Here is a 27,118-nt window from a genome sequence, read left to right as displayed (position 1 = left end):
TACAATTTCTCCCTTGATGCCCCGCCTGTGGGATGTACACAGCTGCAATCCCTTCTGCTGAGGGGACTCTCTTAGGGCCAGATTTCCAAGTTGCGTCACGAAATATGCTGTCCTGCAAAATACCTGCTTTTTCCTTAGATGTTAATAATTTGTCCCAAGTCTCTAATCAGCACTTCTTGTCTGTACGATGCTAACTGATGCAACAAAACCCAATGTAAAATTAAAAAAAAAATCCTTATCAAGATGTCGAGGAATAAAATTTGATGTCCTCCTGATTTTAGTATTAAGTGTAAATAATTACAGGGTTTGGTCCATCTTCTTCCTTGTAAATGATTTATCTGACTTGGGACACATCTTATTCCAGAAGGGAAGCAGGGTAGTGCTGACCCTGCTACTCAATCAGTGACATAATGTCTGTCCCAGTGCTGGCACTACCTAGTGACACATGAAATTTTAAGTCCATTTTGAAATTTTTTACACAGCCTGCCAGCTGAAGGTTTCAAGCTGCTTTAACACATGCAGGATGCCAGAGAAATTCTGCAAGCCTTAATTTCACCAGAAAATGAGGCTGAAGGTGCCAGCCCAGCAGTGGTGAGCCTGGAGACGCAGTGGCAAAACCCCATCTGCTCTCTCCACACCCTCACCAATAAGGTTGGGGAAGGAGGGTAAAACAGCTCTGTGCAAGCAAACCTGCTTCTGCCAGCTATTTCATTGCCCACTCAAAGACTCTGATAAGGCCAGGCAGGACTTCAGCGCTGGCCTTGTGCTTCCTCATCCACGTAAGAGGAGACAGAAAGTTTGGGCTATAAGATCAGAGAACAATCTTCAGAGCACCTCACGGTTGTGTTTTACGTAGACACTCCCTCCAGCTCTTGGGAAAGTGCAGGATCTCCGTTGAACCTGAAGCGATAGGTCATTTTCATACCAAACACTTAAGGTGTGCCGTATTCAACCAGCCTGCAGTCAGCAGCCTTTGTGCATGGCGGATGGCTTCTGCTGCAAGGAGTGGATGTGGTGGCATGCAAGGAGGAATGCCTTCAATACCATGTGCTTCAAAAGCAGTGCTTGTGAGCTTTGCTTTGCATTCCAGCGGCTGGGCTAGAGCTGCGTGCATGGCCTCGCTCAGCACAAATGAAACCAAGGCATCCATATGCTGCACATTAAGAGAGTGTTTGATGTCTCGCTCACTGCTCAGATGCTCCCTCTTCCTCTCTGTAGCAGTTTCAAGCAGTACAGAGGCTGGTGTCAAAACTTGTAAGTCTGCATGCGTTTTTCAGCTCTATGATGGGAACTGCAGCACTTAACACAAAACAGTTGAGAAAATGTTGCTGGCCACAGCCACAAAACCTGCCCTCATCTTTTCCATGATGGTGGCAGAAAAGAGAATTCCTCAGGTTGTGTTTTCCTATTTAAAGATGAAGGGAAAAGGACTGCCAAAGTGGATGGTATTTAGTCCAACTGATTTAATGCCTGAGATAACAAAGCAAAATGCAAACCTCTGAGCGCAAGAATTGTGGGCGTGCATAGCCAAGGCCAACATGAAGCCACTGCAGCCCTGCATGGGCAAGGGACAGCTTGGGTAACACCAGTCTTCAAGCCTGCCACTGGGTTGATTACTGTGTCACTGCTTACTGTGTATTTTTGAGCCATTTATTGCAGTAGCCCATTAAAGTTATGTTCTGCTAAGAACCTACGGTCATCTCTAATCGACACTGAAGATGCTGGTGAGATTGGAGAGGAAATCTCCACTGCACAGAGGACTTGCTGGCTCTTCAACATTGTACCATGCGGGTTGGGAACCGGGCAATACTGTAATCTGGAAGTGGCAGAATGGGGAAGAAGCACAAGCAGCAACCAGTAACAATAGAAATGAGTTTTATTTTGTAAAAAGTTATAAAATGAATATTGTACAAAAATAAAGTCTGTAGAGAACTTTGGTTGATTAACACAAATGACTGAGACATAAATCGCAGGTGAAGTAAAAAACTCCAGAGAAGCACACTCCTGTCTTCAGTAAGGTCTAAAAAGTAAAAAAAAAAAAAAAAAATCACAAACTTTACCCTTTTGTATTTTGAACATAGTGATTTGCTTTGGTTGCAGCCTGTTCAAGCTGCGCAGAAAATGCTTTGGGGCAAGTTTTCAACAACCGGGGCAAGTGAAAGCACACCTCTGAGCACTGCGCCTGGTAAACTGCCCAGCAGCACAGCTGACCCTCAGATTATCTGGCTTTTACTGCCCAAATCATGCCAATGCTGGTGGTGGTATCAGCTGTACCACCCCGCCCAGCACGGCGGGTAAGGTGCCCTCATGGCAGTGCGAGAATGGACGCTGTGCGCGGGCTCTGGGGCTGCCTTCTATCCACCCAGGAAAGCAGCGGAGATCAGGGCTGAATTACATTTCATACACCTGGTACATTTTTCTATGCCTGTTCTGGATTTTTTGACCTCTAGACCCTTCTCCTGTGGCACCCCGAGGGTCCAGGGGAAAATGAGTATGGAGAGCCATTGCATGCACAAGATAAAAGGTTGGACCATCGTTTTTTGGTTTTCAGTAGGGATTTTTTTTCTTCCTGTTTTTCTTGTGGGAGCTGATGCTTCACTGGCTGTCAGGTATGTCTAGTAACCTGCACTGCTGCTCCTTTGGGAAAAAAAGCCTCCAGAATGAGAGGTTGTGTTAGCAGTCAGGTATGAACGCCTTTGCTGTACAACCTCCCTCATCCTAAGGAAATTCATACTGTTCTGCTGTGTGGGTATGATCTTGCAACATTTCATTAAATCATCCAAAGCACTTTGGTTATTTAACACAATTGTTTACCTGCAGGCTATATTAAATCCAGGGATAACTAGTAAGAGGGATTTAACCTCTTCTATATGGAAATATGGAAGGAAAAGCTTAAATAAATATAACAAGAAATAGTAAGGCTAAATGTTATTATTTTCCATTTGTCAATAGTTATATGAGGTCACTTGGCAAAAAGTGTGAGAAAAAAATGTGGCTACATTTAAAATATTACTAGAATTAATTTTTCTAACAAATTGCTAATGTTGAGCCAAGTCCTGCAACCCTCACTCATCCAGAGCCATTGCTGCTCCTGCGCATGCATGACTGCAGTAATTTTCAAAAGTATTAGTGAGCAAAAGGAAGGGCTGCAGGCTTCAGCACTACATTTTGTGAACATAATCATGATTTTTTTAAAAGAAAAAAGGTAAAGTAAGTGATTTTTTGCATTCAAGTTAATACTTTCAATCAAAAGCATGGACGGTTGTTCCCAACTTCATTGTCTCTCTGTATCTTCCAAGCACCTTCTACTTTGGCACCTTTGAAAAGAAACTTTAATAAATAAGGAAAGGAGACTCATTACTGAACTGTAATAAATAACAATAACTTAATCTCAATAAATATCTTCTGTATATTTATGTCTCTGAACGGATGCATTGCATCAAGTAGTCTCTGCTTACTCACAATGACCAAACAGAAATGTAGTTACGCAAGTGACATTAGTCCTTTGTAAACCAAAAGAAACATGTTTTGTGTAGACCGGGCTTGTAATTTCTCTTATTATACTAGGAAGAAGTGCTTAAAAACTCAACTTGCTTTCATAGGTAGCAGAAGAATGAAATCCTACACTCTTTGAAAAAACACAAGATAGACAAACTTAACCAGTAAGTGGAACTGTTCTGCTTCGTATCAATACTGACCCTAGACCACCTGTGCCAGGGAATTTTGATATTTGTCCGATGTCATCTTACTTACAAGGTTAATCTTATTATAGCTTAGAAGGAACTAAGCTATAGGAACTGCCCTTCAATTAGCAGTAGCACAATGTGTCTTTCAGTAAAGCTGAGGGCACCGAGGATGAGTAAGGTACTCCTACTTCTCAGCTAAGCTTTCTGGCATGGATGGTATAACTACAACACAGCGTGGTACAGCAGGGTTGTGTTTTTAAGCACATTCCTCATGGATCTGAGTCTCACTGATCGTGGACTGCATCAAACGGGAAAGGGAGCGCGCATGCCATCCAGCTGTCGGCATCTCCACCTGAGCTTTTATTCACTTTCCCGTAGGATGTCAAAAAAGCCTCCATTTTCCTATGTCACCTTACGCCAATCCCCAGGCTCTCACAACCCCTTGTTCTGCGTTCTTGGTCCTCTTTCCTCTGCTCTGAGCAGACGCTTCCCCAGGAACCTTGGTCCCTCTCCTTGCATTGTAGCAGGAATGCAAAACTGGCGCTGCCTCTGGAGTGCAGCCGTCAGACACATCCACACCTTTTTGCGGAATGTTTTTTCAGTATGTGGTAAACCAGGTTATCATCCAAAAAAGACAGGTCATCATCAAAGGCTGTGGGTCTGCAACAAGCTTGCCTCACTTTGTCAGTGACTAGTTTTTTCTTTCTGGTTAAGTTTTTTAAAATTTTGTCATAAGTGGTCTCGGCTGCATCACAAGATCCACTGCAATACCGGAAAATGAGCTCTTCTTTGGTTTCGTATCCCAAATCCAAGTCAGTCACATTTAAATGTATTTCTGTTAAGACACATCCTCGATTTTTGCCCTTTTGATTCCTCCTTCCTTTTTTGCTGGAATTCTCTATGTTTGTGGCTGCGTTTTGCCTGTTTCTCTCCCGCCTAGAAAAAATTGGAGTCTGTTTATCCGGCGACCTCCTCAGTCTTTTAATGGTGGCTTGAATAAAGTCCACTACCTCATCAAACTGATCTGGATAATCCTCTGGCATATTAGCTGTTTGGGAAAGAGAGAAAAGTCTTTGTCACATGTCAGTTGTCATTAAGTTTGTCCATTCGTGGCTCAGAAACGTTAGACACATGCAAGCTGCTCCACCTATCACTTCAGCACATGCGCCCAGGACCCTCAGAAATCAGGGAGAATTTGGAATGGTTTAGATCATCATGGAAACTCATTTGGGGAAAAGTAAATGAGATATCTCTGTAGGTGTCTGCTGATGCTTGGTAGCACTCCAGCACATCTTTCAACATTGAATGAGCCCTGTCAAAATCAAGGGAAGGAAAAGCATGTCATGATACAAATATTAGTTAATGGGTGGATGAATCTACTGTAGAGACATTATACAGGCTCTTACCAGCAAAGCAGCATGAGCATGAGGTTTCTTTAAAGCAATTTTGTGATATATTTGTTAATTGTTGTCTTTTCACAACAGCAGTGGTTAGTATTGGCAAAGCCAGCTATCAATAAGATTTTTGGGCAGGACAGAAAGAGGAATTTCCTGGGGTACCAGACTGAGCTATTATTCCTGGCTGAATGTCTGCTTTTTTACTGCTACTAGGGGATAATTATTATCAGAGCTTTTGAAAAATTTCTCATGGAAGTATTTTGTATTGCAAGATGCTGATACGACTGAGTAGAAGTAGGTCAGAATAAATGTATTGCATTAATTTTTGAGGGAAATGTTATTAAAGCATTTTCTTTCTATGAAGTTAAAGTACCTATTTCATTTTTCACTTGATATATACTCCACCAGTGATAAATTATTGAAGTAAATTAAATGTTGGAGTGAATGAAATGTTTTGATACTTGTAGAATGAACCTCTTCAAGGGTGAAATTGAATGTGTTCTGAAATATTCTCAGATTTCAGCTTTTTGGCATGATTTGGAAAAAATCTCATTTTGAAATCTTTAAACTTCCCACGGACTAAATCCCTCAGTGTGATCTGCTTCAGTGAATACAGTGATTTAACGGAGGGTCAGGCTGTCAGGACCCTGAGTGTAGGTGCCCTTATGTTGTATTATTAATGACTGTCTCTTAAACACATAAACTACATTGCAGTATTGAGATTTTTTTCTCATTCATTGTGCCAAAAATCAAGACTTGAGGACTCACTTCCTTTGCACTATGACCAAAGAGGATGCTTCTTTCTGTACTTAACTCCTAAGTGCCCACCCACATAACAGACCAGTGTCACACACCTGGCCCTGCACATACAGGAGCTCCAGCTCCAGAGGACCCCTGCAAACATCCCAGGAACTGCAAACTTTGGGAAAGGCAATATCCAACACAGTGCACCTGTCCAGGAGTTGGTACCTCCACTGGGCCATGAAGGCTCTCACCTGGTCAGGTGCTGAGATAGGAACAGCTCCTTAGTCAAAGGCCCAGTGCCACATTTCCCTAATAAGCACTGTAACAGACAGGAGCCCTGATGGGAGACCAGGTAGTGTATGTACCCAGCCCTCATGCGGTGGCATAGACTCTGTGTACAGGAGGTAGGAAGACATGAGGCAGCCTCCCATTGCCTACCAAAGGTGCACCTTCATATCCTCAATAGAAGCATCAGCTACAGAGGAGATGGGGGCAGCGGGATCTTAACTCTGTCAGTGCAAAAAGCCTGCTGAAACACAGTGCACCTGCATGTAAGGAGGAACATGGACCCCTGCCTGAAGCAGCCACATCCTAGATGCCCCCCTCCCTGACAAAATAGTGATGGATCACAAGTATACGGTTTTTCATGCACAGCTCCAGCAAACCAGTCTACATTAGTAGACTCATAAAAGAGTGATGAAGACATAATCTTGTACCTTCACATAATGAGGGTGGCACATGGGAAGTGGGATTCTGGAAACTGTGGCGTTTGGGACTGGGAAAAGTGAATTACACTTTGTCCTACATATATCCATGCTAAAGGCAACAATCTTGCAGACCAGTGACTGTCAAAAGACATGAAGGGAGGATGGCTGCTATCTTGCAGATGACACCAAGCTGAGCGGTGCAGCTGACACACCAGAAGGACAGGATGTCATCCAGAGAGACCTGGGCAAGCTCAAGAAGTGGGCCCACATGAACCTCATGAGGTTCAACAAGGCTCAGTGAAAGGTCCTGATTCTGGGTCGGGACAACCCCCACTATCAATACAGGCTGGGGGATGAAGGGATTGAGAGCAGCCCTGCAGAGAAGGAGCTGGGGGTACTGGTGGATGAAAAGCTGGACATGAGCTGGCAATGTGTGCTCGCAGCCCAGAAAGCCAACCATATCCTGGGCTGCATCAAAGGAAGCGTGGCCAGCAGGTCGAGGGAGGTAATTCTGCCCCTCTGCTCCGCTCTGCTGAGACCCCACCTGCAGTGCTGCGTCCAGCTCTGGAGCCCTCAGCACAGGAAGGACATGGAGCTGTTGGAGCGGGTCCAGAGGAGGCCACAAAAATGATCTGAGGGCTGGAGCACCTCTCCTGTGAGGACAGGCTGAGAGAGTTGGGGGTTGTTCAGCCTGGAGAAGAGAAGGCTGCGGGGAAACCTTATTGTGGCCTTTCAGTCCTTAAAGGGGGACTATAGGAAGGATGGGGGAAACCTCTTAGCAAGGCCTGTTCTGACAGGGCAAAGGGTAATGGTTTTAAACTAAAGAAGGGTAGATTCAGACTGGATATAAGGAATTTTTTTTATTATGAGGGTGGTGAGGCACTGGAACAGGTTGCCCGGAGAGGTGGTTGATGCCCCATCTCTAGGAACATTCATGGTCAGGCAGGTTGGGGCTCTGAGCGACCTGATGTAGTTGAAGATGTCCCTGCTCACTGCAGCAGGGTTGGACTAGATGACCTCTAAAGGTCCCTTCCAACCTAAACCATTCTATGATTCTATGAATCTGTACAGCTCTATGGGACCTGAACAAGGCAGGACCCTGCACCAAGCCCCATATTCCTGTGACAACAATGGAAGCTGCACCCTTCTTGCACTCATCTGTCATTACCTCTGGAGCAGGTACCAAAATACTCACTGTGAACCATACCTACTGGAGGGGGAGTAGCTTGGATAGATGTGTCCATTGGATGCACCACCCAGGAGAGGCTGGTCTGCTTACACCATTCAAATACTGCCCTACTGAGCAAGGTCCAGGTCAAGGTGACAGGTGGGCTACATTCCTTAAAAGCAAGAAGGGGTAGACACCTTGCTACACTCAAGCAAGATGACCCACATGGAGCTGGTGTAGCCCCCACTGCTGAAGTACAAGGTTGGCCCTGGCACAGATACAGATGGAGAGAGGTTTGGAAGAAGGCACTTGTTGCTGTGGGACCGGGTGGTTTCTAGGTTTCTTAGCTTATAACCCAATAAAGGAAGGATGTGGCCTTGAGGAGATGGCTCTAGCTGTGCCATTCTCCACTCTCACCTTGAAATTACCCCTTTCATACTACTGTGACTACCCCTGCCCACACCTCTGCCATGTACTCCTGGCCCAACCCTTGTAGCCACAGTATGATGTCATGAGACATTGGCTATAGAGAGTGAGATACAACTGTCAGGGAAGCATACTAGGGTTTAATGAAATTCATGCAATGGTCAACCATCAGGAAGGGGATGGGAGATTGTTACAGGGAAAACCAGCCTATACATGGAGATTCTTGTCTGCCACCTTTGGCCTCATACTGATTCCAAGCCTGGTACACTGCCAGTGCAGTGAGGGGAATAAGTGTCCCCCACCTAAGAAAGGAGAAACAAGACTGTGTATTATGTGAAGAGATAACAACCCAACTGGGTATGTACTTTTTAAACTGCTTGCAATTCAGTTGCAAAAATATCACTTACTCCTGTGACAGTGCTATATGCAGGAGTCTACTTTTGTTAAATATTAATCAGACAGTAACAGGATTCAAGCACTGTCCTGCCCAAGTCAATCCAAGTATTCCCTGGAGGGTAGGTAAAGACGAGGAAAGGCCATGTTGTGGACTATGTCTCTGCTCAGAGCCCACACTGACATCTATCCTGGTTCATGCATTATCACTGCCCCACCTGCACCAAGGGAGTTAATGTTGCTGAGAGCCTTCTGCACTGCAACTGGCATATGATATTTAGGGCAGAAGAAACACACCAGAGAAGAGCCCTATGCAACACTGCTAATACAGGCATGGGGTGTCAACATTGCAGAAGGTGGAACAGGCAGGGCAAAAAGTAGGTCAAGTAATCAAGCCAACAGCATATCCAACTAGAGAAGCCCTACCTACATGCATGGACTTGCTGCTACCAGAAAATAGGGTAACTGGCAGCATAACTGATCCCACTAATCTCACTGGGGCTCTAACAAAAACCATACAAGAAGCACTCCAAGCTGTAACATGGAATGAGGTGTGAACGGCTAATACGTCTAATGGAGCTGGGGATCCCTGATCAGCTCATCCCCTATGGCAACATCAGGCCGCTTGGGAAGCTCACTACAAGGGATGCCAGCACTATGAGTAAGATGATTGCCAATTTTCTGCCTCCAGGGTGGACTTCCCTTTCAGCCAGGGGGTTGAAAAACATCCCAAGCAGATATCCAAATCTGTCAAGAGGACTCCTGCACTGACACCCAGTATTTGGAGATTACATCACATTACGTTACAAGGCACGTGGGTGATACTAGGGAATCAGTGGGAAGGGTGGACACAAAGGCTCCCTTCAGAAAATGTGCTGGACCTTCTGACCCTGGTCAGTGTCCATCCACCTACAACCACACATGCTGTTACGCGGCTATGTGGGTACACCACATTAACACAATGGCAGTTGCTGTAAGCAACAACACCCTCTGCCTGTGGAGCTCCAAACTAGTCATGATCAATGCAATTATGCTCTTTTTGGCAGCTTCCAACTGGACTGCCAGTGTACCCCAAGTTTGCTTCCATGATTTAGCACTGTTCGAGGAACACCTCCAATTTGTACCATCAGCCAGCCTCTGGCTGTCACAGCTCTGAATTATTATACAACCCCACAAAGCCAAGTTTCAACACATACTCAGTGATGTGGGCCTGTGCTCTCACTAGTGTGTCAAGCGTGGCTGGACCCAGCAACCACTGAACCATGGACCCCAGCAATGGGGCTCCTACTGATTGGATGTGCCTGGGTGCTAATTTTCTGCTGCTTAATGAAGCACAGTCATCAGTGTGACTACAAACAGTACCAGGAGTGGCTCACAGGGGTTTGAAGGAAAGCTTGACAGCCAGCAGATGAAGTGAGAGTTGACTTAGCAGCCTATGCCAAGATGCCAGTCATGACTCAGTAGGGATGTTCAGCTGTCCAGTAAGTATGGGTGTGAAGCCCGAGAGCCTTAAACAAAATGCTGTAAAAAATCTGCTGAAGTAGGACCTTGGGCAACCAAGCAGAAAGAATTAACACCAGGCATGACAGGTTGAAACAAGGCACTAGAGGTAAGTGCAAAGGAAGCTACCACCAGACATCATACATGAATAAGCAATAACCACTGACCAAGGGCTAAAGACTGTAAAAGGCTAATGGACAGAAGGGAAGGTGGAGAAGACTGACAGCAGGACCACCCCACCCTGATGGGCACTTGGTATATGTGATCCAGGGATGACGAGACCTCTCTACACCGCAGCCACTACATGCCGAGCACTTGCTTGGTCTCTGCACTGTGGTAAGTGCTGCTGAGGGCAAAGGGGCTGCTGAGCTGAGCTGTGGTGGCCAGGGAACAGCACCAGACTCATGGGCGCTGCCTTGGCACCAAGTGCTGCTTTGTAACCTGAATAAAGCCACTTGATTAAGGGGTACTTAGTTACCCCTCTGCCTCCAACACTGTTTAGAAAACGTTTAAAGTCTCAGAATGAAGGTCAAGAGCCTGGCAGCTTTGCTTCTCTAATACTGCATGGACTGCATTGACTTGACTGTGCAGCAGACAGTGCTTTCTGTGGGGATCTCACACGCTTGGGGGAAGTGCATATTGTTATCCCTTCCTGTAACAGACACAGTTTGCATGTGTGTGTATGTGTGTTGGATTTACACATACACACATACAAATATATCTAATTATACACATGTAATTTTTCAAAACAAACTAGTTTACTGACAACACTTGCCTTCTGGTGTAAAAGCTGAGAGAACAAACATGACAGATGACTGTCATACTGTAAAAAGTGCCAGCAGAAAATGCTCAGATACTGCAGCAATAAAAGCAGAAAAGATCCCTGAGCAGTAGTCCCTGGTCCCGTTCCAGGGTGTGAAAGAATTAGAATTAAAAATCCAAAGCCACCTAGGGTCGGACATGATGGGATGGGACGGGACAGGATAGGACAGGATGTGATAGCCCACAACAGCATATGCTCAATATAGGTTAGCGAAGGTTGGCTCACATATGTGACGCACTTCAAAGCAGGTGTCCCCTGAGGGAAAGTACCATATGTCCTGGAAATGTAAAATCCTCCCTCAGGGAACACAGGGCCTCTGTGTATCTTGTTCACAGCGTGGGAAAGGGCTCACAGACCCCACTGGGGCAATGTGATGGGCTGAGCCCCACCACTTAGACTATGGTGCCCTGAACATTCACAAGACTGGTGCAAAGTCATGAGGTTTTGTTTGGGTGTTATGTCATGTTTCTGAAAGCTGCTTCCTGACCACCCAACTCCCTGAGGAAACCCCTTGAAGGCAGTCTGCGCATGGGCACGTGCATGTGTTTTTGCATTGCCTCCTCTGCCTGGCATCCCACTGGCAGGAGCATGGGGCAGGCAGTGGTGCCTGGAGGAGCTGTGGCCAGCATGTGTGTCCTGCTCCTGCTCATCTTGCTCTCCTGCAACTCTCTTCCACTGTCCCACATTCAGTACCGTGCCAAAGACATGACCACCCAGGCAGGAACCAGCAGAGCCCTTTCCTCTGGTAGCAACCAGAGCATGAGTCTGCTTTCTCGCACTTGGGTATCAAGAGTAGGGGGTATGGATGGCAGTGCCAGTCTGCCTCTAGGCACCTCCTCTGTCTTCCATGTCCAACTGAACCAGGGCTCTTGACCTGCCAGGAGCTTCTCACATGACCGGAAAATGAAATAAAAAGCAAAGAAGGAAAGAATGAAACATCAACAGACTGGTGCACATCGAAATCTAGAAAAGTGACCACACTGGGGTCACAGAGTTGGTGAACACCAAATATCCAGAACTCCAGGAGTCAAACAAAAAAAGAAGAAATGAGGCTCATTTAAAACACTTATTAAAAATCCAAGAATAATTGTGTCTTCTGCTTGCTTTCTGAACCTTTAGGGCACAGTCAGATCATAGTTTTGACACAGCCTCTTGGGTTAGGAACATTCCTCCTGAATGTGAACTGAAATTCTCGCCTCACTGCTACTCTCTGGAACCTGAAGCTTTGACCTGCTCATCCCCGAGCACAGTTCCTGTCCCCTGGGCACTGCAAAAGCTGGCAGCATGTACAGGCTCTGGATCCTGCAGCCAAACACCCGCGGCACTCCCCACTGGCCTCTGCAGAAAGCCACCCCGGAGCTCTGCTTTGGGCATGCAGGGAAACGTGCCTTCCTCAGGACATCTTCCCCACTGGAAACCTCCTTTTGCATTTCCAATTAATTAGAGACACTGTGTGCTAGCAGGACCGGGATCTGGTGTGTGTGCTGTTTAGAAGAATAAATTATACAGTGTTCAGATAGACTTCTACATAAAATAGGTCTAAATGGATTTCCAGACCACTCATCACATTCTCAAGCAAACAGTCTCCATTAAGGAAAAATGGACAATTTATTTCTATCTGTTCAAATGTAATCACAATTACATTTTGTAAACTATTTCTTTGATTTCACTAGCAACAGATTTATTTTGAAGCCAAATATTCCCTCGCAGTGGCAGTAACCCAGCATGGTAGAGAAAGAAATCCTCAGTTTGTACCTGACCACTAATTGATTTCAGTGGGAACAGATGGATCTTCAGCTTTTGAGAAAAAAGAGCCAGTTATTCATTTTGGTGCCTGCTTTGGATTTAAAAGGCTAACTACAGTCTCTTCTGACCATGCTGTGTATTATAGTTTACAAGAAAGGCTTAAATTCTATTAATTGCAAAATAATTGTTTATGTAAGTGGGTATTGCTTTTTTTCTTTTTTTAATCTCCTAAAACTTGACATTTTAAGTTATTTGAAACTGTTTGTACTTTATAGAATAGTTTTCCATACTGATCTCAGGAAAATGTAAACACATCACTGCAGCGTCATTTGGCACTTTGCACAAACTCAGTTAAAGTGATGTAACTGAAGTCACAGAAGGTATACTAAAAATAATAAAATTAGATCTTTGTTTTACATTGCAGCTTGTATGCATGGATTTGTGGCAGTGTACAGTTACTACAACAACATGTCACACCAAACATTTAATAAAATTACCAGGATATTTGACTCACACACAGATGTCTTCCAATTAGAGAAATTCAAAGAGCAGCATTCAGACTCTAGTTTAAAGTATGATTTCAAAGTCCAAGGGGGTTAATCCAGCTCATTGTAATGGTAAGCATTATTTAGAAAATTCAGATCCAGATCTGTGTTAGGATCAAATGGCCCTTTTTCAAAAACATTTCTGATACTTTAATCTGGGCCCTTGAAAACTCAAATATTTTCATTTCCTCTCTTTCCCGGTTATTTTTTAAGTTTCCTCCAAAGTTATACTCACAAAGACATTTCTTCTTAGATAATTTGCTAGTGGGAAACAGACAATTAATGTACCTTTAACAGTAACTGCAACGCATCATCCTCATTTTTTTATTCCTTATTAAGATTACTCTGTAATACCATTTATTCATTAATTATTTTTGTATTTAGCTTGCTTTGCAGTAGAGTTTTCAGATATTTATTATAGTGGACATACCCTGTCTGAATACAGAGTTCCTCCGTCTCATACCACACAGACTTACTTTAGGAGATGCTCAGAGCAATCTGCTTGTGGAACTGCAACCTTAGCGAGGTTAAAATGACTAATGTGATGATCATTCTGCTTTGCAAAGCAAAAAAAACATCAATTGTGGGGGGAGATAATTCATTTTATTGAAAATGAAATATTTTTCATCAAAACCAAAGCCTATCATGCAGGCATCAAAGCAAAGGCAGGAGTTAAAAATAGTTGTGTTGAAAGATTTTCAGGGTTTAAAAAATTAAGGTATCACCTCTCTGAGGCACACCTTTGCTTTCATGCCTTGCATGAAAATATGTGGGGCTAAGAGTGAAATGAAAACCAGTTGGTTGTGTCCATTAGGAAACAGAGCATCAAACACACCAGGGCCAGCTCATCTTTAAATGTTTAATACAGTTCTGGTTCCCTACCTCACTCCCTCCCCTGACAGTTCCCAGGACATGCTGCATCCTCCCCTTCAACTCAGAGAGCCCTTAGAAATGGAGCCTCTCACCAGTGTCACTTGTCTCCCACCAAGGTAAAGGACTAAGTAACCTGGAGAATGAGTCTGGGGCCACTCGCACCAGTCAGGTATGATAAGGCAGCACTGAAAAAAGGCACTGGATTAAGCTTCCTGGTGTGCTTGCTCCTGATGGACCAGCCAAGTTTTGTGTTTGTAGCTCACTAGCTAACCCTGCTGCTCCCATGTGTTGGTCATAATGGCATATATGCAGAGTCCTTTGTATTTTCACACTGCGATGCACTGGCAGTGCTTCCTGTTACATCCTTTGCCTGCTTTCTCACAGGTTTGAAATGCTGGTTCCCACCAGGAGAAGGAAGGGGAGAAACAACAGGACCACCAAAACTGCTGCCAGCTGGGGGAATTCTCTGGAGCAGGGGGGAGCAGCAAGGTCAGAAGAACTGGGTAACGGAAGATGCCTTGTGAGCTGACCTGTCCACAAGAGTTTCTTGTTCTTCATCCAATCCAGGCAGGGTTGTTCACAAGATCCTGCCTAACTTTGGGCTGACGCCCAGGGCCAGGCCCCTCCTCTGGCCTCGCTGCGGTGGGCAAAGGAGTGTCTCACCTGGCAGTCAAGCAGCAAAGGAGCAGCAGGAGGATGTGGTCTTTTCTGATTCAGAGCGTTGAAAAAACAGCTCTGGGGCACATGAGGAGCAGACAGCTTTTCAGCAGTTGCTCTTGAGGTTTTGTGACAGCTCCTGCAGCAGCTGCCAGGAGCCTGTCTGCACTAGGGCTTTATTGCATGAGGCTGTGTGGGTACTTGAGCATCCAGGAAGTAGTCACTGCATCTGAAGAAGTTACCGCATAAGGAGTGTAAAAGGGGAAACAAGAAAAAGTGGCAGTGCCCTGCCTGAAGCCAGTGATGGAGCAGGAGCTAAACCTGGATAAGGCACATACTTGCCTGTTGTCTCCTCACTAAGGCCTTGTACCCCTCCAAATCCATGCCATGCTGAGTAAATAATGAGCTTCCCAGTAAAACCTGGGTTTACGCTTAACATTTGGTTCTGTCCCAGCTCTGTGAGAACCTCAAATGGCTATGTATGAGTGGGACCCGAAACCTGTAACCTCTATTAGCAAGAATGCATGCATCCAGCTAACAGGCATGCGCTGAGACTTTATTGGAGGAAATACTCTCAGTGATAAAAAGAAATTCTCTTTAGCATCCCTGGTGCAGAAGGGATCCAGCCCAGCCTTTGCACATCAGTAAAATCCCACATCGGTCACCCAGCCCCACTTTAGTGCCAGTTGACTGAATGGGAAGTGCATTCCTAAATAAATAACAGCAATAGTTCATGGGCTGCCTGTGCTTTTACACAGCATCTCCTGTTGGGTTTTAGGGGCATCCCCACGGAACAAGCACAGGCAGCAAAGCAGCAGGAAGGGACCCTATCCCAGCCTCTTCCCTGCCAAAACCTCATCTGCCAAAACCATGGCCGATGCCCCTCCTGTGGCAATCTCTGCTGCTATCAGATTTTGACCTGACCTATAAATAGTAAGTATCTTTCCATTGTTGCCCTTCACTACCTGCATTTCAATGTGTTTACAACAGGAACGATATGAAAAGTTTTAATATTGAAGTTTGGAAAATGTTATTATAATAATAATCACTCCCTGGCTTTAGGGCAGGTGCTACGTGCTCCGCTGCAGAAGGTGTCACATTGAGATGTGTGGACCACAGCCTGCCAGACGGTGCTGGCATGTGCTCAGAGGAGCAAGCTCCTTCGCAGCTGCTACACTGGATGCCCACCTCCCTGTCAGAAATTTCCCAAGTAATAGCTGGTTTTGCCAAAGAAAACTTACTCACTTGGGATAGGACCAGAGATAGTCCAGATGTTTGTTTGTAGCTTGTTAGTTAAAGGGGATACAACCAGCTTGCCTCTAAAAACGTGGCCACGTGAGAAGTTTTGGCATACCTGCTGTAACACTGCCTGGCCCCAATGCAGGAAAAGATGTATTTTGATTTCAGTGCTTGCTTCTTTTGAAGACTATCTCTGTTCAATAATCACTAAAGCATTTGTACAAGTCCCACTGCAGGTTTCAGTTTAAGTGCTGTACCAACACATACAGCCTAAATACCTGCTGTATCATACAATGTGCCTTTACTCCTTAAAAAGAATGCTGATATTTGAAATGCCTCACATACTTAATTTTCTGTCATTGATCTTAAAAACAGATATACTGTAATGTATATTTCATGCCTTAATGCTTTGTTTGTACCTGTCTCAAATAAATCTTTTTTATTCTATTTTCTTTCCTCTCTTTCTAATTAGGAACAAATTTCCAATAATCTTTGCTTTGGTTCCCCCTACCATGCATTACTTGATCAGAAACTACAACTGGTTTTGTCAAAAACGATCATTCTGCAATGTCAACCTTCCTACCAGCACTAATGTGGCAGTGGCCTATTTAGATGTCTGATATCCTCAACATGGTTATGCTGTAATATTTAGTATTCCTCATTTATTACTTCTCATTAATTTATTATCTCAGAAGTATAACAATCCACGACAAGTGTAGCTGTGTGCAGTTCAGGCTATGTACTGCAAATTTTAAGTTGCGGCTGCTTTATAGTGTGCATGGGACACGAAGACTGGATATTTGCATTAGAGGTCCATCCCTGATCATCTGCAGTTGTGGGGGATGGGACTTAATGACCCCAATGGCTTCTCTTAGCCTCTGTTAACTTTAAATATTTTAGACCTACTTTATGCAGTACTAGTCAGGAACAGTATAATTTTATAAAGACATTACGACCTATCAGTCTGAGGATCCTCTTCTAGTGGACAAACAATGTTTCCTCCATCAATTAACCAATAGTCACTACACAGCTGAATTCTTCAGCCTTTCAAGAAGGGTTTTGCAGCTTGTCATCTGCAGACCCTGAACATGGGGTTTTCTAAAATATATTGAAAAGACCTATAAAAAGTGACTAAGAAAAGGATGTTCAGGTATGTTACCTAGCAGCGCCCATCTGTGAAACATCTAAAAGGATCCACACTTCCACTGGGAAATTTTTGAGGTCCCTAGACTGAAAATCAGCAAAGACACAAAACTTGAAAGAAAGGGTAACTCTTAAAATGAGAATAAAACCACATTCTTTTGCATTTCAGTCCTTTCCTCCTTAAGTCTCAGAACATCCTTCACAGGATTATATTCAGTATTTATACTTGAGACTGCGGAGAAATTGGCTTGTGGGACTACATGCATCTGAATTTAACCAGATATGTCCTGTTCTTTCTTATTCTAGAATTTTGCTCATGAATGGGCAAACTTGAATGCTTGAGATTTCTAAATGCCTAGATAACCTGGGCGCGCCCATGCAAACAAACTTAACTCCATGTATGCTGGCCCAGGGACACAGGCACGCTCCGTCTGACACCGGCTGGATGCACTGGCTGTACTGGATACACATCCACCGAGCAACGCAGTGTGGCACCTGCTCGGTGTGGCAGGTACCTCTCCGATGCATTGGATTTACTCTGCATGGGCAGGCTACCTCTGTAGCTTCTCGGTGTCTCAGACTAAAGTGCATACGCCACACCGTAGGTGTGTTGAGCAGGAAAGCCTGGACAGAAACATGAGAGTTCTGGTTCGTAACACTGAATGCACCTAATAAATATTGCAGGGAAGGAAATGCATTCAGTTGAAAGTATTAAATACTGTAAATACTTAAGAATTCCTACAATATCACTGTTTGTTCTAGATGTTTTCCATCGTAGTTGATAATGTTGCAGCTAAATGCAGTAACTTAACATCAAATACCCCTTAGCAGGGGTATGAAGAATTTTTAACAGAGGTAAAACGTGCACACACCACAGCGGGTTATAGCATAACAAACATACCAAAGGAGTTCCAATAACAAATGACCATACGGTGGCCGTAGAGTAACTCAGACATTACAAAGCAAAAATCCACCTTTTCCTTCTATTAGGAGGGAAGAGCCTATAGTGAGATTTTTCATTTTATTCTACATGCTTACCGCTAGTTCTCAACTAAAGATGCTCACTTGATCAAGAGACTATGTATCATATCCTGGATATTAGGCTACTCCAGTCCTCACATACATGTTGATTATGGCCACACAGCAGCAGGCAGTTCCAAAATGTATTCGCTGAGAACTGTAAGTCAAACAAAGTGTTTGGCTCCCTCTGCACTGTCACGCTTCTGAAGCTGCTGACTTAGAATGTAGTTTATAATAATTTGGTTTATATTTGTTCTGTTTGCAGTTCCTATTTAAGCTAATTGTGTCTTTACCCCAGGAGACTGTAGCATGAGGGAAACAAAGAAAGGGTTTTCTAATCTTATGAACCCTGCAGCTATTCTTCTCTGTAGAAATAAGCTATCCCATGAACACTAATGCCTAAAACACCTAGAAACACTGGATTCATCACAAATGAACTGCATTTATGGAGGCTACTCTCATTCCAATCTCCAGTCCACTAAAAACACAGAAGTCTCTAATTGCCAACACCCTCTGCCATCTCTAATTACTGCCCTGAACAGCAAAGGTCAGCACATTACACCTGATCAGCCCAGGAGGTTAGGACCTTGCCTGTAGGTTAGAACGAAGGAAGGTTTCAAATCAATCTGAAAGGGATGGGGTAACATCAGGTGACCTCAGGGCACTTTGCAGAGAAAGCAATGCCATCAAATGAGAACATAAAAAGGAGTCAAGGGCCTGGGAAAAGAGACCTGTGCTCCAACAAGGTGTTTGGTCTGCTCTTAGCAGTGGGACTTGATCTTGCAACCCTACTAACCCTGCTGCAAGTGGCGTATGGGAGACCTGACCTCTCTGGAGAAAGAGCAATGCACACCTTGGAGTGCAACTGCTACTCCCCACCCAGCCTGCATGGGGATCACTTTAGGGGAGACCAGTGCACCCCCCTTTGAACGCACACAGCACCCAGTCCTGCTCAGCACCCACATGCTGCCCTGTGCAAATGAGCCAACATGGGTGATGACAGTACTCCTACCGCTTTGTGCGCTGCCTCCTGCAAAGGTCCTCAGCGAAGCCACTGAACAACAGTAGCCACAGAGATATTAATACACAGCAGGTCCACCAGGAGATGAGCTGGGGAGTTGCAAGCACGCATGCTCATGGCACACTGCCCTCTGTTTGTGAGAAAAACCTCGAAGAGAGGGAAGTCTAAATGGTGTAGACGTAACTCCTCTTGAGTACGTTGTTGTATGTCTTTCATGTGTTGGAGGGTGCATGCCACCAAATGGTAAGTGGAGAGAAACAAATATGTCAAAGACACTGACAGTGACTTGAACAAAGCGCTGCAGGAAGGCAGCGATGTGCTCAGATAGCATCAGCCTTGCGGGCTCTGTGTCTGCAGACTGCTCTTGAGACACCACACACTTTTAAATCAACTAAAACTGGTATAAAACTGGATCAAAGTATTTCACTATTCATTACAACTGCCTTTCTGCAGGTTTTTCCTGGCTCATCCAGCTTGGCAAGGTAGCAAAGAGTTTCTGACTTTTGGGCATGGGCACTGCATAAACCGCTGCCATGCAAAGACCACAGGAACTCCCTGGGTTTTCCCCAATTTCTGTTGTGAACAACAGCACTGCCTACTTTCCCCTTGCAGCCGAGCCTGTCTTTTTGTGATCCGCAGGGTTATGAGATTGAGACCAAACTGTCAGCCCCTTCTCAGGTGACTATCCTGGGCAATAACCTGCGACCCAGCTCTGCTTGGCAAATCCTACATCTGCACCCGGGAAACAGATCTCTGGAGGAGGCTGCCTATATGTCTACCATAGCTAATTTAAAACACAGGTCATCTTCCTTCCCACTTCTTGTTTACCCAATCCGCAGGAAAAAAAGAGGCAACGATTAGAAGTTTTGGACACTAGGAACAGACAAGACCGCTACTGCTGCCTGTCCCCTTGGTTTCTCCTTGTGAAGAAACCATCTCACCAGTAATCATGTTCCCAGAAGTAAGTTTCAAGATAAAAGCAGGCATCGTACAAATACTATCACCCTGGAAAGATGGAGCATTAATGCTCTCCCACCCCGCAGCTCCTGCCAGCGCTACAAACTGACCAGTGCTGCTTCCCCTCTAATGCTCTTCTTGCCACCAGCGCTGCAGGAAGCCTGTGCAGAAGGCCTGAAAAGCTGATCACTGCCTTTTGCAGGACAAGACCTATCCCGCCACACAGCTTTCTGTGGAGAAGACCAGCGTGTGTCATGGCCCAGCAGACCTGGCAGCCTGGAGCCCTGGGAGGAAGCACTCTTGGCCCACCTCCCTGCGCGAAGGGGCTGGAAGGACATCAGGGGCTGCTGGTCTGCAAGCAGCAGGAGCCCAAGCTGGGATGCGCAGAGATGGCAGCCTAGGCAAGATTCCAGCAGGGGGGAAACACAAGCAAGAAAAGGAAAGAGAGAAGACTAAATGGGGAAGGACATAGATGTATGTGTGGAAGAGGAGACGGGTGTTGGGGAAGGGATGAAAGTGGAGTCACAGCACGCAATTCCCTGTTCAGTGCCTCCAGGCTGCATTAGCCCGGCTGCTCCTGGAGAAACCAGAGTGGGGCAGCCCATGGCTGGAGCTGTGGCCAGCGCATGGAAAGGACATGCCTCCAGATAAGGAGATAAAAATGAATCCAAGTTAAAGGATACTGCCTGCATCCTGCAATGAGCTAAACAGATAGGGCTGAGCAAAGGCAAAGGGAGCAACCTCCAAGCTGTGTCTGTGCCTTTGCTAAGTGAACATCTCCATAATTCATGTGAGTATTGTCACTTCTTACTGAGTCATATTAACTCTCACTTTAAAAAGCCAACAGAGTTAGCGTAACACTCACATACCACTGTGAAAATCCTGTATCTGCTATTGTAGGAGACCTATTATTAGCGAGGCATTAGTATTACCTGTCATTTGGATTGTAAGCTGTCTTACTGTGAGCTGGTTCATGTGGATTGCTATGCATCGAGCTCCTAACCCTGCTGCTGCTACTCTCCTGTAAATTTCCATGCGGACCCACTGATTTTGGGATCAGGATCCAAGGAGGATTTAATGAAACTCAGCAGCACTCCTGGATGTGCACAGTTCCTCCCACCATGGAGTCCAATCTCTGTCAGGACTTGCACCCACCACAGACAGCGAGAAATTGCATTGGCAGGTCTGAGCAGTGAGAGGAAGCTGAAGCAGTGGGGAAGGAGTTTCAGTGCCTGCACTGCAAGGTGCATGTACCTGATCCTCTTCTCAGCTCCTCTGCATACAACTAACTTTCCCATCCCTCCAAGTTTTTCAACCAAAAGGATCTTATGACTGCCAGGAAGGTAGGGTTGGAAGTGGGGGGGAAGTGGGGGCATTGCCGCTGCAATTGCCAAGCTCGAGGTTTGGAGGATGACTTGGTTTGGAGTTGCTGGAGCCAGACCAGAGCCAGTGACACTGCCTGGGGGAGAAGTGGGGGGCAGAAAATGGGGGGGTCCTTTCCTCATTCTGATGCCTGAGCAAGGGGAAGTGGGTTTAGCAAGACAGACAGCAGTGGCTACAAAGGGGAATGTTTCTTACAGTCACTGTGCACAGCATAGGGAGGCAGCAGGCTGATGGGGGAGAGATCGTCTTCAGGCCCCTCTACCACTGAAGGGGACCCCTTGGGAGGCGTCTTACCGGTGGGCAGGGGCGAGGTGGAGACCGTGTTGAGCAGCACCACGCAGACAGCCACAACATCCCATAACTTCATCTTAGATTTCCTTCCAACACGGGCCCCTGGCAGAGAGGAGAGTCAGGGTTAGCCCCCACTGCTGCACTTCCCCAGTCCTGTCCCCTCCCTGCCAGCCCTAAGACAAAGCTGGGCAGCCTTGCACCCCAAATCAGCCTGGTCCATGCTGGTCAGGCCTCAGAACACAGCAGGGGGAAGCAACCTGTGCCCAGCTCAGCCTCTCACCCCTATTGCCTCATAGACTGAGGGAGGTGGGCTCTCCCCAGCAAGAGGTGTGGGAACAGATGGCGCAGGATGGCCTCCAGACCCTCTATGCCCAAGTGAACTGCTTTGGACCATGCGGGCAGGCAGGTCCCAGAAGCCTGTGCCCAGGGATGTGGGGGTGTGACTGTGTCCCTGTGCTGGCAGACGGGTCACCTTGTGCTTGTCCTGCTTCAGCACCGGCCGGCAACAGGGCACCTGCCCTCGGCCTAAGCCAGGGCTGACCAGGCTGATCTGGGGTGTGGGGCTGCACTGATTTGTTGTGCTACAGGCAAACCTTCCTTTCCCTTTCCCTCTTCTCCTTCCCTCCCCTCTCGTTTTCCCTTTCCCCTTTTCTCTCTCCGTTTCCTCTTTTAAGTTCCCTTCCCCCTTTCCTGTCCCCTTCTCAGTCCCCTTTCTCTGTCCTTTTCCTATTTTTCATTTTTCTCTCATTTTCTCTTTCCTCTTCACTTATTACCTTTCCTTTCCCTATATTCTTCGTTTTTCCCCTTCCCTTTCCCTTTCCCCTTCTCTTTCTGTTTCCCTTCCCCCTTGTTTCATTATCTTTTTTCCTTCCTCTTCTCTTCCCCTTCCCATTTCCCTTTCCTCTTTGTTGCCATCTCCCTTTCCTTTCATTTTTCCTTTCCCCTTCCCTTTCCTTCTTGTTTCCTTCTTCATTTTCCTCTCGTTCTCTTAATTTCCCTCTCCTCGTTTCCTTCTCCTCCTCTACTTTTCCTTCTTTTCCCATTCCTCTTTCTTTTCCCTTCTCCTTTTTCTTTCCCTCTCTTCTCTCTCTTCCCTTCTTTCCCCCTCTCCCTTCTCCCTTCATCGCTTCCCGCTCGCCCCGCCCGCACTCAGCCACGGCACGCACCCGCCGCCCACCCCCGGGGGTGACAGCCGACCCCGGCCCGGCCCGGGGGTGCAGGGCACACGGCAGTGTCCGGCCCGGGGGGCGCAGCCTCGCCGGGGGGTCCCGCGGCGGCCCAGGCTCCGGCAGCGGGTCTTGGGGCGCGGCTGCCGCCCGCTGCCCGCTGCGGGCTGTCCCCGCTGCCCGGTACGGAGTGTCTCCGCCGGCCACCGCCTTCGCACCTCGCCGGGTCCGGGGGGCTGCGGGGGGTCCCTGTGCCCCCGGAGGGAGTGTGCCCGCCCCGGCCCACCCGCCCCGCCGCGGCCCCCGCCGCGCCCTCACCTCTGAGCTGGTCTCGTCGGACCCGAGATGGACATTAACGCCGGGGAGCCGAGCGGCCGGACGGGCGGTGCATGTGGGCCAGGTCGGGGTCCGGCCGCCGGGACCCTCTTTGCGCGTGGTGGGAGCTGGGGGCGGGGGGGGGCGGGGGGAGACGAGACGTACGGAGGAAGGGTGGGCAAGGTCTCAAGTCTGGATGCAGGCAGAGGGTAGCCGCCGGCACAAGCCTCGGCAGCCTCTCCCGCCGCCGCAGGTGCGGTGGCCGCAGCAGGAGCGGCGCCGCGGGGGTCTGTACCGGCTCCGGCCCCGGGGCCGCGCTTAGCAGCGGCGGGAGCGGCCCGAGCCGCGGGGAGCGCCGCCTGGCAGCGGGAGCTGGCTCTGGGTGCTGCTCTTGGGACCCTGCCTGGAAATCTGAGAAAGACACTCCATCAACAACTGCGGGGAGTCAGATGAAGACATCAGGGCTCCTGTAACGCCAGCTGGTCCAGCACCGCGGTTAGCCGCGCACCGCTCGGACACGGACACGCAACGGCGGGAGGAGGAAAAAAAAAAAAAAAAAGAAACCCACGAAAAAAAACCACCCCAGCTGAGGAGGGGAGGGAAAAATAAAACTTAAAAAAAAAAAAATCAAACCACCGCCCTCAGCCTGCTGGGAGAATCAGAGGCCGGCGCTGGGATTTGTAGAGCCGGTCGCAGCAGCAGCAGCAGCAGCAGCAGCAGCAGCGAGGTTTCCTCCTCCAGATCGGGGGTCCCGTCGCGGCGAAAGCTTAGATCCAAGCGGGGAGCGTGGCGGGAGCGGCCGGGCCGGCGCCGGGGAGCGCTCACTCCGGCTGCCCCGCGTAGGCCTGGGCGCCCCCGGTTCCCGGTGGGCCGGGTGGGCCGGCGGGGCCGGGCGGGCGGGGGTGCGGGACTGGAGGAGGCGCGGGGGGCTCCGCACCCGCGGGCAGAGGGGAGCGCGGAGCCGGACGGGCGGACGCGGGGGGTTTGCCAGGGCGACTCAGCGCCGCAGATGGATTTATAGGGCCCTTTGGCAGTGACGCGCCCTCCGCTGATTCGCTTTCAGACCCAAACACACGCTGGCCCCCCGCACCGGACCCCGCGGAGCCTCCAAATATCTCCCGGCTGAAGTCACCGGCCCGACATACCGTGGGCTGCGCGGCCGCCGGCGCAGACCCGCGGCACCCCGGTGGCCCCGAGGCGGCGGCGGCGGCGGGGCCGGGGCCGGGCCGGGGTAACCTAACACCGCGTCCCTCCCCAGCGCCGCTCCTCCGCGCTCCCGCGGACGGACGGATGGGCGGACCGACCGACGGACGGCGGCCGGGGAGGCCGCCCCCTCCTCGCCCCTCGCCGGCGCAGGTGCCGCCGGTGCGGGTCTGCCCCCCCCACCCCGCCGCCGGCAGCCGCCCTGCGCTGCGGGGCCCCTCCGCGCAGCCAGGCCCCTGCCCGGGGGGCGGCCGTTTAGGCTCGCCGGAGGCCGCTGCAAAGTCGCTGTAAACATTCTCGGCTTTCAGCCCTGCGCCGTGTATTTATGACTCACCCAGTTGTCCGGAGGTATGAGGTCCTCATGTCGCCGGTGCTATGAAATTAACGCGGCGCAGCCCGGGCGGGCGGAGGGGGAGCGCGCAGGGCGTGCGCGGCGGCCAGCACACGGCTCCGTCCCTGCGGTTTTTTGTAGTATATTTTTTGCTTTGTGATATTTTTTTTTTTGGGGGGGGGGGGGGCGCTGGGGTATGGGATGGAGCAGCGACCCCCCCCCGCCACCCCGCCCCAGGCGACCAGCTCGCTGCCGGTGCAGCGCCGGGCACCGGAGCTGCGGGAACGGAGGGACCCGCGCTGGATACGGCCGGGCCGGCGGCAGAGCTGGCCCGAAAGTTGTACCCTGGGCGCGGGTTGGTTTCTATACTCCCCTCCCCGGGGTGTCGGGTTGTGTGTGGTTATGGCTGTGCGTTCACACGTGTGCGCACCGGCTCGTCCCTCTCCCCCGGGGAAGGCCCGCAGCCACGGGCAGCCCCGCTGCTGCTCGCTGCCCGGTCCCGGCTTCCCCGGGGCGCGGCTGCCTGCTGGGGCGGGGGCAGCCACGACTGCCGGAGGGTCCGGCAGGGCGGGGAGGGGACGCCGCGTCCCGCCCGGGCACCGCCACCGCCAGTGGCTCCGTGGGCTGCTTCCCCCCACTCTGCCTCTCTTGGCACCTCGTCTGCTGTATACCCTTCCCCGGTACCATTCCCTCTCTCCTCCCCGTTCCCTTTCCCTTTCCCCTTCCCTTCCCCTCTCCTCCCCTCTGCCCACACCCCGTCTATGTCCCAGCCAGGGCAGGCCCCACAGTGAAAGGATGCAGAAGGCAGGTGGGACCAGTTCCCACTGCCTGTCCTGGGCATTCTGCACAGACCTTGCTGCACCCCTTGCACCCTTTCTGCAACCCTTGGCTAGGAAGTAGGATGAGGACTTAAGGCATGTGGACTCCAGAGCTAGGCGTGTGTGCATGCCAACAATACTTGCTTGCTCTTCTTCATCAGTGTGAATCTTGCAGAAAACGCAGACTCCTCCAAGCAACCAGTTCTGGAGGAGATCTCAGGCCAGGGGCTGTAGGTCTGTAGAGGGTATCATGGTCACCTCACTGGGTGTAATGCGAGTGAGGTGCAGTCCCTGTGCTCTCCACAGTCAGAGCAGTGAAGGCTTTTAAGATGTGTTTATTGGAAATTTGGAAGGGTCTGCTGTTGCCATCTGGATGGGCTGCCAGGACAAATATTTCTGCAGGAGGCATCCTTTAAATTTCCACCAGATGACAAGACAGAGACATAAACCCGAACCTCCTCACGAAGGCCATTGAGCAGCATGGCTTACCCATCACCACCGTCATCTGCCTGCTGAGGGGCAATTTCACAATTATCTTCCATGAAATGGGGCATTTGTGATGAAGGGGACAGCCTTCCTTGGGAACATGTCCCCCTCTCTACTGGACCAACAGATTTGCAACTCAGAAATAATGTCTGAATGAATTACTTAATTAGATTTTTTTTTTTTTAATTTCAGACTATTTGTTTTCGTAACTGTGCCTTTTGGCAGAAGACTAATTTGCACAAAAGAGGTATCTTGTAGGAATAGCAGAGTAAAATACTCCCCAAAAGTTATCTCCCATTATAAATTTGAAACATTATTATACATCAGTAGTCACTTAGCCTTTTTCAGTACAGGCAATCCAGTGATAGGCACCTGGAATAAAAGTTTCTAAAGTGCAGCCTCTTTACAAACAACACAAATGAGTCCAAAATGACAGAACAATCTGTAAAAAAGAAACAGGGTATAGGGTATCTGTACAATAAAGACACAGGTATCTGATAAATGCACGCCAAAAGGGCATAGGAGAAGGCATTGCAAGAAGTGATGGTTGGTTTGGCTCAGAGATACCATTCAGGTTGTGATACCTCTGCCACAAAGTTATTTATGTGTTATGAGATGGGTGATGGATACAAGTGCCATATGCACAAAGTGCCATATACGCCGAGTGCGATATGCACAGTGCCGTATACGCTGAGTGCTGTACGCACAAAAAGCCATTCCTGGCTCCCAGCCTGTACAAAGCAGGCAGAACAGTTAGAGGGTTGGATACAACATGGGGCCTCCATTAGAGGTCAAGCACCGAGACATGTTGAAATGAATGTCTTGGTTACCCCGTTAACATGCAGTGAGATGGAGTCCTGGTGTTTTAGCTAAAAGACCATTAACTAAACCTTTACTGCACATATTGGATAAAATGAGCTCAATATGTTATTCCTTTGCATGGGTTTTGTCAGAGCAAAGCCACTAATTTTCTTCAAATAACACCAGGTAATGAAGCCAAGGCAGACATTGTGTATCTGTAATACTGCAGGAGTTTATTCTTCGTTGCTATTAAAAGCCCCTGAAAGCCTGTTTTTCAAC

At 48.3% G+C, this 27,118-nt stretch overlaps 1 protein-coding gene across 2 annotated transcripts; it reads right to left on the bottom strand.

Moving 5' to 3' along the window:
- Window positions 1-1,858: 1,858 nt before the first annotated feature.
- On the bottom strand, window positions 1,859-24,574 carry GDNF (glial cell derived neurotrophic factor). Of its 2 annotated transcripts, XM_075079066.1 has the most exons (3): window positions 23,204-24,574; window positions 21,624-21,821; window positions 1,859-4,734 (listed from the first exon to the last, which is right to left on the bottom strand). In XM_075079066.1, exons 2-3 carry the CDS (start codon window positions 21,793-21,795, stop codon window positions 4,250-4,252), a joined length of 657 nt encoding a protein of 218 aa, XP_074935167.1. In that variant the 5' UTR covers window positions 21,796-21,821; window positions 23,204-24,574; the 3' UTR covers window positions 1,859-4,249. The 2 variants fall into 2 exon arrangements, with proteins under 2 accessions (XP_074935167.1, XP_074935169.1); XM_075079068.1 differs by lacking the exon at window positions 23,204-24,574 and having other exon boundaries at window positions 21,624-22,298.
- Window positions 24,575-27,118: the final 2,544 nt, after the last annotated feature.

The sequence above is a fragment of the Phalacrocorax aristotelis genome, chromosome Z (genome assembly GCF_949628215.1).
Source record: "Phalacrocorax aristotelis chromosome Z, bGulAri2.1, whole genome shotgun sequence".
Taxonomy (NCBI): domain Eukaryota; kingdom Metazoa; phylum Chordata; class Aves; order Suliformes; family Phalacrocoracidae; genus Phalacrocorax; species Phalacrocorax aristotelis.
Note: the sequence above shows the minus strand (reverse complement) of the source record. Positions and strands in the feature narration are given on the sequence as shown.

Coding starts and splice junctions, on each gene's coding strand:
- GDNF (XM_075079066.1), bottom strand. CDS start 21,795: ATGAAGTTATGGGATGTTGTGGCTGTCTGCGTGGTGCTGCTCAACACG. Junction 4,735..21,623: donor CTATGCTGTGCACAGTGACT/GTAAGAAACATT, acceptor TTTCCCAAACAG/CTAATATGCCAGAGGATTAT.